This window comes from Lycium barbarum, chromosome 3 (assembly GCF_019175385.1).
Source record: "Lycium barbarum isolate Lr01 chromosome 3, ASM1917538v2, whole genome shotgun sequence".
NCBI lineage: Eukaryota > Viridiplantae > Streptophyta > Magnoliopsida > Solanales > Solanaceae > Lycium > Lycium barbarum.
This window is the reverse complement of record NC_083339.1, coordinates 130,589,886-130,602,187: the sequence shown is the minus strand read 5'-3', so window position 1 is coordinate 130,602,187 and position 12,302 is coordinate 130,589,886. Positions and strand designations below refer to the sequence as shown.

The window sequence follows — 12,302 nt, the reverse complement described above, 5'->3', positions numbered from 1 at the left end:
TTATTTAAGTTTCTATGGCCAAACGCCTACTAATTATATGAACAATCATTGCTTCAAAATGATATATTGGAAAAGTCACTAAGTATTATAGGTATGCCAATTTTTAAAGTCAGTCTTGATTATTCACTTACTTTTTTTTAATGAACTGGTGAAGTCTTGATTGTTGGATTTCCTCTCCTTTTTTTAATGAACCGGTTCTTGTTTGCCTATAATACATTCATCTAAGATTCTCATTACATTTTGAGAATCTATAATCTTTTTGTTATATCCTTACTTGTGCCTATTTATACATGCTCAAGTTTGAGGAACTGGGTATAAAGATTCACATTCAATTTTAAGGCAGTTTTAGTGTTCGGCCTAAAATGCATATACTAAGCCATTTTTTTTCTTTTGAGAAGGTAACAACATACTTAGCCACTATTGGCCCACATTTTAGTACTTTTATCGTCTTTTGAAGTATAATTTCAAGTGATTGTGCTTATATTGGTATATTTTGATGAATATGTGAGTTTCGAGCTATTTGGAGCTAAACCGGAGTGGAACGAGCAAGAAACCACCAAACGTGAGTCGCCACCATGACATGGCATGGTTGTAGAGTTGCAATCAACACTTAGTGATATTTTGGAGCGTTTTGGAGCATTTCAGGACTTGCCGTGATATGACATCGTGTTGGTGGCGCATGGAAAACAAGTCGCCTGAATCAGACAACACTGCTGGGCCACCTAGCGCGTCGGGTGGATGCCGCGCACCATTTACCTACGAAATGGCACAACATTGGCATAGCGACACAAAGCAAGAGCAGAAGTTCCAGACGCACAGCGCGCCACCTGCCGCGTCGCGGTGGGTGTCGCGTCCACCCTGACTGTGTGGTGCCTAGATGTCGCATTGGCATAGCATTGAAGTCCAAATTCTAAAATGCAACCTGTCTGGCACACCAGCAAGTGCACCGCGCCCCGTGTGGCGTCCAGGCAGTTTTCCTGATTAACTGCCTGATCCAATCAGGACATTGTTTGGGAGTCTACAGCATCCTTACAATCTATAAATACATCCTTTTACACGATTTTGAGATAACTTGTGACCTGGAAAAAGAGCAACGAGCCACCGTGGATGCCAGAATTGATTGAGTTCTACCTTTCTCCTACATACTATTAGTTTTTATGTTTCTTTGGATGATTTGTTGTTTTTCTTCCATGTCTTTGTGGAGCTAAACTTCACTTTCTAGGGTTATGGTTCTTTCATAATGGTCGTTATTCGAATATTGATTTCAATTAATTAATTTATCATATTGGTGTATTTATTTAATCCTGAGCTTACTTATTTGATTGCTTGATCATCAATCGAATATCTACGAATCTTGAAGTTGGAGAAGTTGGACTCGAAAGTGGTAATTCAAGATAGCAAATCGGATTAAATAGGGTAAGTTCTTAACCCGGGACAATGGGGAGCGGATTTACACTTAGGATCAACATATACCTAAATTGCCTTGCTTGATTTATTTACAAGATTTATATATGCATTCTTGTTAAGGTTCATGACCATAGACGAAAGTAACTTGAATAGGCTAGTAAGAACTCGAGAGATTCTTACCAATAATATCAATCCTGTTAATTAGTAAACTAGATAAATTATGAAATTGAATCAAATGAAGAATACACATGATTGTTAGATAGCCCATAGCCCTAGATCTATTGCATCTCATTTATAACATAAACATTAGTTCATAATTTGTTTTCTTTTATATTTGAGTTAGTTTACTATTGTAACTTTGGGTTTTATTTCTTACTTAGATAAGTAGGATAGTTTAATTTAGTTAATGGTAACTCACAAGTCTCTTAGGTTCGACACTCTAATCTTATCACTTTATCACTTGTACGATCGCGTATGCTTGCATGTGCATTAGGGAGCAACAAGTCTAATTGTCAATTTTGTGTGTGCTAATCACTGACTTCAAGCACAAGCTCAAGCTATGAAAGCTACTTGTTTAAACAGGCCAAGTTTGGATTAGGAGCAGTTGATCCAAGCCAAGCTACCCTGGCCGACTCACTAGCACCCCTGGCCCAAATCCAAGCCACAAGCACTAGATGTTTCAAGTTGCAACATATTTGGTACGACATAACCACTATTAACAAAAACCATATGCCGTTGCTTATACCAGCATTGGCTAATCCCTGAATACAGAACAGAAGTTTGCTATAACTTTCTAAAAGAAAAGAGTGATTCAGAAAATATTAGGATCTGTATCCCTACAACAAGAAGTTTCAAATTGTCTATCCACTGCCATGAACTATGTTGCTCGGACTCTCCCAAAGTGTTGTCGCACCCGTGTTGGATTCTCCAAAAATGTACTACTTTTGGAGTATCCAACACGCACTCGGCAACTTTTTTGAAGAGTCCGAGCAGCATAGGCCATGAACACAAGATTAAATCATTGCAGTAAACAGATATAATAATACATATAGGCAGTTGAGGTCAGTTGCCAAGTGGACTACTTAATAATCTCAACACAAACAATATAGCAAGGCAGAACGTTACCAAAAGTCCAGTCAATGCTGTAAATCTTGATAACACAACTGGAAGTTTCTTCAGTGATAAGGTTATCACAAGTGAACCCTCCATTATGCTATTGTTGATCTCGCGATATATTCGTTCAACCCTACCATCAGGGAAAACATGAATATTGACCACTTCAGAGCAAGAACACATCAAACAAACTATATGCAACAAGAAAAACAAGGTAAATCTAGTTTGCCAGATGTAAAAAGTCATACCAAAGTCTTCCCTCTCCATCAACCAGAGAGTATAAGATCTTTTCGATACTGTAATAGCACTCCTGGACAGCATAGGCCATGTACTCATCCCTACGTATTCTTGCCCAAAGATCTTCTTGTCTATCTTGGCAGTCCAAAGCCAAATCCATAGCCAACAAGATCTGTAAAAATTGCTCCATTTACAAACAGTGTGTGGATGCTCCCCAATATAGAAATTATAAGAAAAATTCTGCTGGGAGCACCTTACTGCAGAGAAGAAACAGAGGCCATTGTACAAGTCGTAGACTTCCTGTGTTGCTAGGCATTGAAAGTAAATCCATCTCCCTAAGGTAAATCAGGGCATTGGAACAGTTAAGTAAATATTTGAGAATGAAAAGCAAGAGATTTGTACAGAAAGGAACAAGTGCCAAATTGGGTCACAAGAATCAAACAATTACCTGTTACTGACATAGTCCTCTTCACGCAAACTTTTGATAATCTCATTCCAAAATGGTGAAAAGAGAGCTGCATATGCTTTGTTGTTATCTTGAGAGGTCTGCAAAATTGAAGAAACTTTTAACAATAGACATCAAAATGGAAGTACATTTTTTTTTTTTTTTTGGAAATCGTTACTGTTAAAAAAATGGAAGAACATATTAACTATAGACATACACAAAACGCTACCCCGGAGTGTTCGACTAAGAAATAGTCACGACTCCTTAATCATATCACATTCATATCAATGAAAAAGCACCGAAGGACAAACAGAAACGCAACAGAACTACTAAATTGATAATCCATAGAGATCAGAATGCACATTCAAGGTTTCAAAGAGACTCACCTCTGATAATTGTCTGTCAATAGGTATCCTGTAAATGCATAAAAGTAGACATGTTACAGGAATGCAGTATCAGAAGCGGATTTCAAAGAGTACATGTTTTTTTAATTGGCTAGAACAAAGCTGGGCTGACCAACCACCATGTAAAAGAAAAAAAGATCCGCGCAAATGTAAAATTTCAATATATTATAAGCAACATAATAGGTGATGAACAATTGCCTAACTTGAGGGCCATCACCTTTTTGTCTGAGGTGACACAAGGTTCTTGACGAAGGCTTCAGGAAAGCTCTCAAAACGTTTATGCACCATCTCAATTGAGCGTATCTGAGAAATTCAATATTTTAAAGGAAAACATAACTTCAGGATAAAGTTGCCTATAAAAGATTAACAGCATGCAACTAAATTGGCAAGAAGATGCACAAGAGGCAGCAAAGTTTTCCGGGAAAATTAAGAGAGCCGAAATTTGATACTATACCTCCCCTAAGCGAGCCCGCGCTCCCATTACACCGCCAACAATTGCAGATAATAAAGTGTACCATATATGAATATCCATGAGATAAATCTGGAAATGAAGAGTATTAAAGAGAGGAACCAACACCAAACCAATATAGACAAAAGGAATACAAAATCTAACAAGAATTTAGTAAATGAGGATTACGTTCATAACCTAAAAAGCCATGACAAAATCTGTTAAAGGGAATAATACCAGCAATCTCAATCTGGAATGACCAGCATTTTTTTTTTTTTTTGGTAAAGTAATAAAATTCATTAGTAAAACATCAAGAAGATGCAAGGTTACAGATGGGAAAAGCTGGCAGGCTTGGCAAAACCTGTAGAACAATCTAAAGATATCCTATCTCTACTGAACTAGAGAAAAGGAGCTGATAAAATCTAGAAAGTTACCCACATTGTTTACAGGGGCAAAAAAATGCCAACTAAAAAGACTAACTAAACACCTAGACTTTAGAGAGCAAATAGGAGTTGAGATTCCTTCAAAGCATCTGTTGTTTCTCTCCTTCCATAGGGTCCAAAAAATTACTGCTGGGATCATTCTCCAAATTCTTTTAATGGATTTGTCAACTCTCCAGAGTATCCAGCTAGCATATGCATCTTTGATGTTGAAGGGCATTACCCATTGTAGACCAAGCATAGAGTAGAAGAAAAACCAGAGGCTAGCTGCTGCAGAGCAGTGCAAAAATAGATGGTTGACACTTTCATTGGTCTGCTTGCACATGGTACACATGTTAACAACTATTACACCTCTCCTTCTAAGATTGTCTTGTGTTAGGCATGCTTCCTTCAGTGCAGTCCAAGTGAAGCAAGTAACTCTGAGAGGCTGTCTGGTTCTCCATACAAGCTTCCAAGGCCAAACCTCTAAAAGGCTATTTTGAGAGCACCAGTTGTTGTAACATTCCTTCACAGTGAAAATCTTTTCCTTAGAATTGCCCCAGAGTATTCTGTCCTGAAAATCTGCCACCAAAGTACTTTGTCCCAAACTTTCTAATAGAGAAAGAAAATCATCAACCTCCCAATCCTGTAAGTTTCTCCTTAAAATTGGTGTCCAACAGTTGTTAACTCTATATTGAGCTAATGTTGCTTCTTTGTTAGAAGCTATCAGAAATAGTGAGGGACATAAATCTTTTACTAAAGTGTCCCCAAGCCATTTGTCCTGCCAAAATCTGATCTTGAGCCCATTTCCAGCCTTGAATGAGACAGCCTGGAAGAATTCCTCTTGGAGACTACTGATGTGTTTCCATACTCCAACACCATGTGGTTCATTGCTTTTCTTTGCAGTCCAGTGGTCTTGAATACCATATTTAGCTTTGATGATTTCCTTCCAGTACCCTGCCTCATTTTGACCATATCTCCAAAGCCACTTCATGAGTAGGCTGTTGTCATGAAACTTAAGATTTCTAATCCCCAGCCCCCCTTGGCCTTTGGGTTGAATAACTGATTGCCATTTGACCAAAGAGAATTTATGAGTAACACTGTTACCTTCCCATAGGAATTTCCTTCTAAGCCTGTCAATTTGCTTTAGAACTGAGGTTGGCATAGGGAAGAGTGACATAAAGTAAGGGGGAATGCTGTCTAGGACACTTTTGATGAGGGTGAGCCTGCCACCCAATGAGAGATATTGCATCTTCCAAGTGGCTAGTCTTTTCTCCATTCTTTCAATGACCCCACTCCATATCCCAGATGATTTGAATTTAGCACCCAAAGGAAGTCCCAAATAGGTGGTGGGAAAGGAACCTGTTTTGCAGCTAAGAATATCAACAAGAGCTTCTAGGTTGGTCACTTCATTCACTGGATATATAGTGCTCTTACGCATGTTGATATGAAGTCCAGAGATGGCCTCAAAGATCATGAGGGTAGTGTTGAGATTAGAGACCTGCTGACAATCAGCTCCACAAAATATAAGGGTGTCATCTGCATAGAGTAGATGAGAGACTGAGACTGAGGTGGAAGGATTTCTGCCCACTTGGAACCCTTGAATCCACTGAAGTTCTTTGGCCTTTGCTAACAGCTGAGATAATCCTTCCATCGCAATGATAAAGAGGAAAGGGGACAATGGATCCCCCTGCCTGAGTCCCTTTTGAGAAGAGAAAAACCCAACTGGACTTCTGTTCACCAGAATTGAAAACTTCACTGTCGAAATACAGAAATAAATCCACCTTATCCACCTTTCCCCGAAACCCATTTGCTTCAAAATGTTGACTAAATAAGCCCAGTTAAGCTGATCAAAAGCTTTCTCAATATCTAATTTGCATAGGATCCCAGTCTCACCACTTTTAATTTTCCAGTCTAGCACTTCATTGGCAATCATAGATGCATCAGTGATCTGTCTATTCTTCAGAAAAGCACTCTGCTGTCCAGAAACTAAGGAATCCACCACTTTTCCGAGCCTCTTAGCTAAAATTTTGGCCAGCAATTTGTAGACACTGCCTATAAGACTTATAGGCCTATAATCTCTAAGCTCTGCGGCCCCTTTCTTCTTTGGGATAAGAGCAATGAAAGAGGCATTGCATGATCTCACCATTTGGCAGTTCTGATGAAAGAAATTAAAAGCTGCTAGCAGGTCTGCTTTGATGAAGTTCCATGATTTTTGAAAGAAAGCCATAGTGAAACCATCAGGGCCTGGAGCTTTGTCAGGGGCACAAGTCATGAGAGCTTCTAAAATCTCCATTTCGGTGAAAGGAAGTTCAAGGTCCTCTTTATCCACTGTGTTGAGACTTGACAGACCTTCAAAGACAGCTGAGGGTCTCCAAGATTCAGTTTCTTTGTAAATTTGTTGGTAGTACTCCAGAATACCATCCTTGATCCTTCCTTTGTCTTCAATTACTTCATCCCCTATTTTGAGTCTGTCAATGGTATTGCCCTTTCTATGAGAGTTGGCCATTCTTTGGAAAAACTTTGTATTCTTATCCCCCTCTTTCAACCATAAACATCTTGATTTTTGTCTCCATGAGATCTCTTCAGCGGTTGCTATTTGCTGAACTTCAAGTTTGAGATTCAATGTCTGACCTTTCTCTTCTGTAGAGAGAGCTCTGAGCTCAGCTAACTGGTCCAGCTTCCAAAGTTCTTTGAGTGCCTTGTTCCTTTGAGTCTCGATTGTTCCATAGACCTCCCTATTCCATTTAGTAATGTCTTTCTTGAGATTCCTTAGTTTCTGCATTAGCACAAAGTCTGGGGTGCCTAATACAGTGTAAGAAATCCACCATCCTTCTATCATGTCCATGAAACCCTCAGCTTGAAGCCACATGTTTTCAAATTTGAAATAAGAAGGTGTGGTCTCCCAATCTCCACTTTCCAGGATAATTGATTTATGATCAGAAAAAACTCTAGGCAAGGGGTACTGTTTGATAGTATTGAACATCTCGCTCCATTCTGTTGAGATAAGGAACCTGTCAATTCTAGAGGCTTGGAGAGACTCCTCCCCTCTTGACCAGGTAAATTGTGCTCCCTGAAGTGGAGGGTCAATCAAATCCAGGTCTAGAATAGTGTTGGAGAAGCCCAGCATCGCCTTTGATCTTCTAACGCAGTTCAATCTTTCCCCCACAAATCTGCACACATTGAAATCCCCTCCTATGACCCATAGGTCAGACCACAATCCCCTGATAGATGCTAACTCGAGCCAAAGATCCTCCCTTTCTGGATTGGTATGAGGGCCATAAACACTAGTAAAAACCCATTTGAAATCCTCAGCAAGACTTTCGAATCTACATGATAAAGAAAAGGCTCCTGCTTCAAAATCAACACATTTCCAAGCTCTTTTGTCCCACATTATTAATATCCCACCTTTGGTACCAATTGCTTTGACTTCTGCCCAAGAGATCCATCTGTTTCCCCAAATTTGCCTGATTAGAGATGGATTCCATGTCTCTATTTTGGTTTCCTGCAGGCAAATAATATCAACTCCCCACTTGTGAATAAGAGATTTCAAAGTGCTTCTCTTGTCTTTATTGTTGAGACCCTGCACATTCCAGCTGAGTGTTTTAACTCTCATCTGGAATGAGCCTTTTGAGACCTGCCCCTCTCTTTCTTCCCACTCCCGTCCTGGAGACCCTAATCCAATCTTTTAAGTTCAGTAACTGCTTTGCTTTTCCCTTTCTTTAATTCTCCTGTTTTATTTTTTTGCTCAAGAATCTGCACTTTCCTTTTTTCCTCCATTCTCAGAATAATTCCCAGAAGTTCGTGTTCAAACCCAGCAACATTTACCCCCAACACTTTGCAAGCCTTCATCATTGTCAACTTCGTCCATTTTGAGGTTTCCACCACATCAGGGATATCAACAGTTTGAATTTGTGGATCATGCCAAGGCAAAGGAAGAAAACTGTTGTAGGACTGAGATGAGATACCAGAGTCAGATTCATTTGAAACTGACAGTGCTGAGAATATCGGTTTGGGTATATGTGGGTCCATCGAGTGCCCTGCGTGAACCGCTTCATCATCTGCTTCAGGCTCGGACAGTGTCCCCTCCATGAGTTCTAAATCCCTGAGACTAGAAGCTTGAATTTCTAGTTCAAAAGGATCAAATGGAATGAAGCATTCAAGGAAGATGAAGCTCTGAAGCAGCATGGGTCCAGCTTTGGTACAGATGATCTCCACACTTGCTTCTTTTTGTGTTGCTTGAAGTGTTTGCTTGTAAATGGGCCTTTAGTGTAGTAACCGTTGTTCAAAGCTAATGAAGTTCTCCCTTTGTAGTGTTTCTTACTACCCTGACTATTAGAAGAGAATAAGGCCGGCCCATTTGTGTTTAAATCCTTCGAATTCCTTCTTTTCTCCACAGGTTCTTCCACACGTGTGTCACGTGAATCATTAATGGTATTAGCACGTGGAGCTGAGAGAGAATTTGATCCCATCTTATTACCAACCTCGGGCAAACCAGTTGAAGGACCAGCATGTAAAGAAAAAGACCGGATTTCCTTAATTATTGGCAATTCGAAGATCCTATCATCAAATTCAAAATTCAAACTTGCCGGAAACTTCATAGCTGATTTTTTGACGCAGATGCGAGCCCAGATCAGGTGGGTTCTGTTCTTCGTATCTTCATCAACACCGACATAACCCCCGCAACGAGCCCCTATATGTTCAAAAGTATCCATTGACCAAGCATTTAGAGTGATTCCAAAAACTTTCAACCATATGTTTTCCGAGCAGTTACCAGATTGCAATGAGAAAATGTCATGCGACCACCAAGATAAAGAAAGATGTCTTCCGTTCCAGAACCAATTCCCTGCCTTTACCCTTATTGCCTCTTGCCTGGAAGGAAGCTCAAAGAGGAACTGATTGTGGTCTAAAGGTATGACTTTGATGCCAGCAGTAACTCTCCATCTACTAATGAACCATTTCTGAATAGTTTCGGGATTGGGACTGTGATGAAATGGATCATTGAAGGTGCCAACCAAGCTTCTGTGCAAAGGATGTTTTCCATTCAATTCTCCTTTGTTGGTTCCTTGACTTATATCTGGCCATCTGTCAATGCTAGCAGCTGCACGATAAGATTTTTTCAATGGGGGAGGAGGAAGCAGTGGCTCTGCTTCGCTGAATTCTTTCAGAAATTGAAGGATTTTCTTCGCAATATCTGACCATCCACTGTTGAGGCTGATCTCAGGGATTATCACTGCTGCTTTAAATGAACCATGCCAAACCTCTATGCGAACAAATCTACCATAAACATTGAAATTTTGGTAAACTCTGAAAAGATTGTGTTGTTGTTTTCTACCCCACCTTCTATATAGTCGACCAGTGCCTTTTGATGCTTGAATAAGCGCTTCGCACACCCATCTCAGGTTCTGAATATCCATATTGATCTTGCTTGTATATCTCTTGCCCCTTTCTATTAATGAAAACCAGTTATAATATTTATCCCCTGTATTCCTGAGTTCAAAGGATTTATCCCCACTGATGAAAAAAAGGTGTGAGCCCTGCATGTTTCTAATGAAAGTCACTGAAACTGAAGGAGTTTTATGTTGATTGATGTGGTCGCCGTCGCTGTCAGATGTCACCGGTGATTCTGCCGGCAGCAACTCAGGTCGTCGGAGTTTTGTTTTTGTTTTTGTTTTTTTTTTTTTGTTTTTTTTTCTCCGGCACTGACAGGTCGCCGGAAAATTTATCTGGCACTGTCAGAGGTCGCTGATGTCGACAGAGGGTAGATCTAAAAAGATTTGGAGGAGAGAGAAAGCAAAAGAACTAGAAAAAGCTGTAGATGGAGGCTATGGAGGAGAGAGAGAAAAAGCTGTAGATGGAGGCTATGGAGGAGAGAGAGAGCTGGAGTCATGCTGGAGTGAGGGCTGTGATGGTGGTCTGAGGAGAGAGAATCAGATCTGGATCTATTTTGCTTACCTGGGAATCTGTGTCTGGGAGCATTTTTTTAGAAAGAGAATAATAGCAGCCACTAAAGGGAATGAGCAGTTGTAAAGTATAAAACTTTAATACAAACAAGTGTGTTCTTAGCTGTAATAATTGATGGATGGGTAGTTTAATAGTTGCAAATCTGTGACTGTTTCCCCCTTCCACTGCCCTTTTTGCACTTTATCATAGCAATGACAACAACTTAGTAGATCTCTTATGGAGCTAGCTATATTTGGATGTAAAAGTTTTCTGAGTGGAGTTGAAAGCTATTAAGACTTAAGTACTCAACATCCTTAACTATAGATATGAACTTGCAGAGAATCTTCCTCATACCACAGAGTTAAATAACCATAATGGAATACAAAGTGCAAAAAGAGAAAATAACTGAGCATAGAATTGCTATAATGTTAAAATTAGCTTTAAAACATTTCAGAAAGCTATATCCAAAACCTAAAGTATGTTATTGAAATCAATAATGAATACTTACAGCTACAACAGGAGACCACAAGCTAACAATTGTCAATACATTATTGTTGTCTGCCAAAAGAAACACAAACATACATAAGTGACCAATTTCGCATCTTGACAAAAACAAATGTTAGTTTCTGTTGGATAAAGAAGAACACTAAATGTCCAATAACTATCAATAAGCCAATAAGTATTTTAAGATTCGACCCAACAAAAGGGGATTAGAAAGGCAGACTAAAAGAGCATGTGCATTGCGTGCATAAACATGTATCTGCAAAAAAGCTAGAAGAGGCTCCTTTTAATCTCATACACGCACGCGGGGAGAGGGGAGGGGGAGTAGAAGAAGACCACCTAATTAACACCCAGCAACAAAAAAAAATAATGGACAAATCTGTTGGTCATTTAAGGTTGGGTGACCAGATTAATGCATAAAAAACAAACTATTACTAACCCACAAAGTAAATGCAATCCAATAATTACATATCAGGACCGAGGAGGGGGATTCATCCCAATAAAATGAGCATTTTATAGTAGCAGAACAATAAACTTTAACCAACACTGGACAGACTATCAAACACAAGTCAATAATATAATTTTAAAGGTTAGTTCTAGCTGGGAAGGAAAGTCATTTCAAGAAACTGTTTATTCCTCAGATCATTCTGCAGTACACAGCCTTACTTTTCCAGGCAACAATGTAGATTACAGGACGCTTACTTGGAAATCTTTTTTTTTTTATTTGGTGATAATATATTTTATTGATTTTTATTTATCAGGTAAAGGTATTTCGTTTATAAGCATGGCCATAACTGACGGTATAAAAGAGGTATAACAAAAGCAAAAGAATCTACAAAACATGAATCTCTACAAAATCCACCCATTCTTCTATACAACTAGGAACTTTATGGGTGAACCAAAAGAAAATAAGAGACTGAAGGCTACTTCTCAATTGAGTTAAACTCGACTCTACCCCCTCAAAAGCTCTCCTGTTTCTCTCTCTCCAAACCACCCACATCAATGCAAGAGGAACCACGTTCCATGCCTTACGGTTTCTCCTCCTCCTCCCACTCCTCCAATAAAACATCAAATCTTTCAAAGTTTTTGGGGTGGTTCAATGATACTTGCTGAGTACACATCGATTTTGTACTCATGCTAACACTTGTTGCACCTTATGTGCAGGTTGAGTTAACATGTTGCATGTTCATGAGAAAATATCGGAAATCAACTCGGCTTCCTATTGTTAGTAGCTCATTAGTCATGACTAGTGACACCAGTGCTAGGGGGTTGTATAGTTCCGTGTTGTATTGACATGGAAATGTTTTATTCATGCTATTCTGTTGTTCTTTATTTTTACTATAATGCCTGAGTATCGTGGTTACTTTTATATTGGTTCGCCTCAC

At 39.3% G+C, this 12,302-nt stretch overlaps 1 protein-coding gene across 1 annotated transcript in view; it reads right to left on the bottom strand.

The window, feature by feature from the left end:
- LOC132632534 (callose synthase 10) overlaps positions 1 to 12,302 on the bottom strand; it is a 66,376-nt gene that overhangs the window by 34,897 nt on the left and 19,177 nt on the right. The window contains exons 20-27 of the mRNA XM_060348507.1: positions 10,925 to 10,974; positions 4,061 to 4,147; positions 3,824 to 3,909; positions 3,589 to 3,616; positions 3,206 to 3,303; positions 3,011 to 3,092; positions 2,769 to 2,929; positions 2,533 to 2,653 (exon numbers count right to left, since the gene is read on the bottom strand). Of these exons, the coding sequence (XP_060204490.1) occupies positions 2,533 to 2,653; positions 2,769 to 2,929; positions 3,011 to 3,092; positions 3,206 to 3,303; positions 3,589 to 3,616; positions 3,824 to 3,909; positions 4,061 to 4,147; positions 10,925 to 10,974 (713 nt within the window). The remainder of the gene's footprint in view (positions 1 to 2,532; positions 2,654 to 2,768; positions 2,930 to 3,010; positions 3,093 to 3,205; positions 3,304 to 3,588; positions 3,617 to 3,823; positions 3,910 to 4,060; positions 4,148 to 10,924; positions 10,975 to 12,302) is intronic.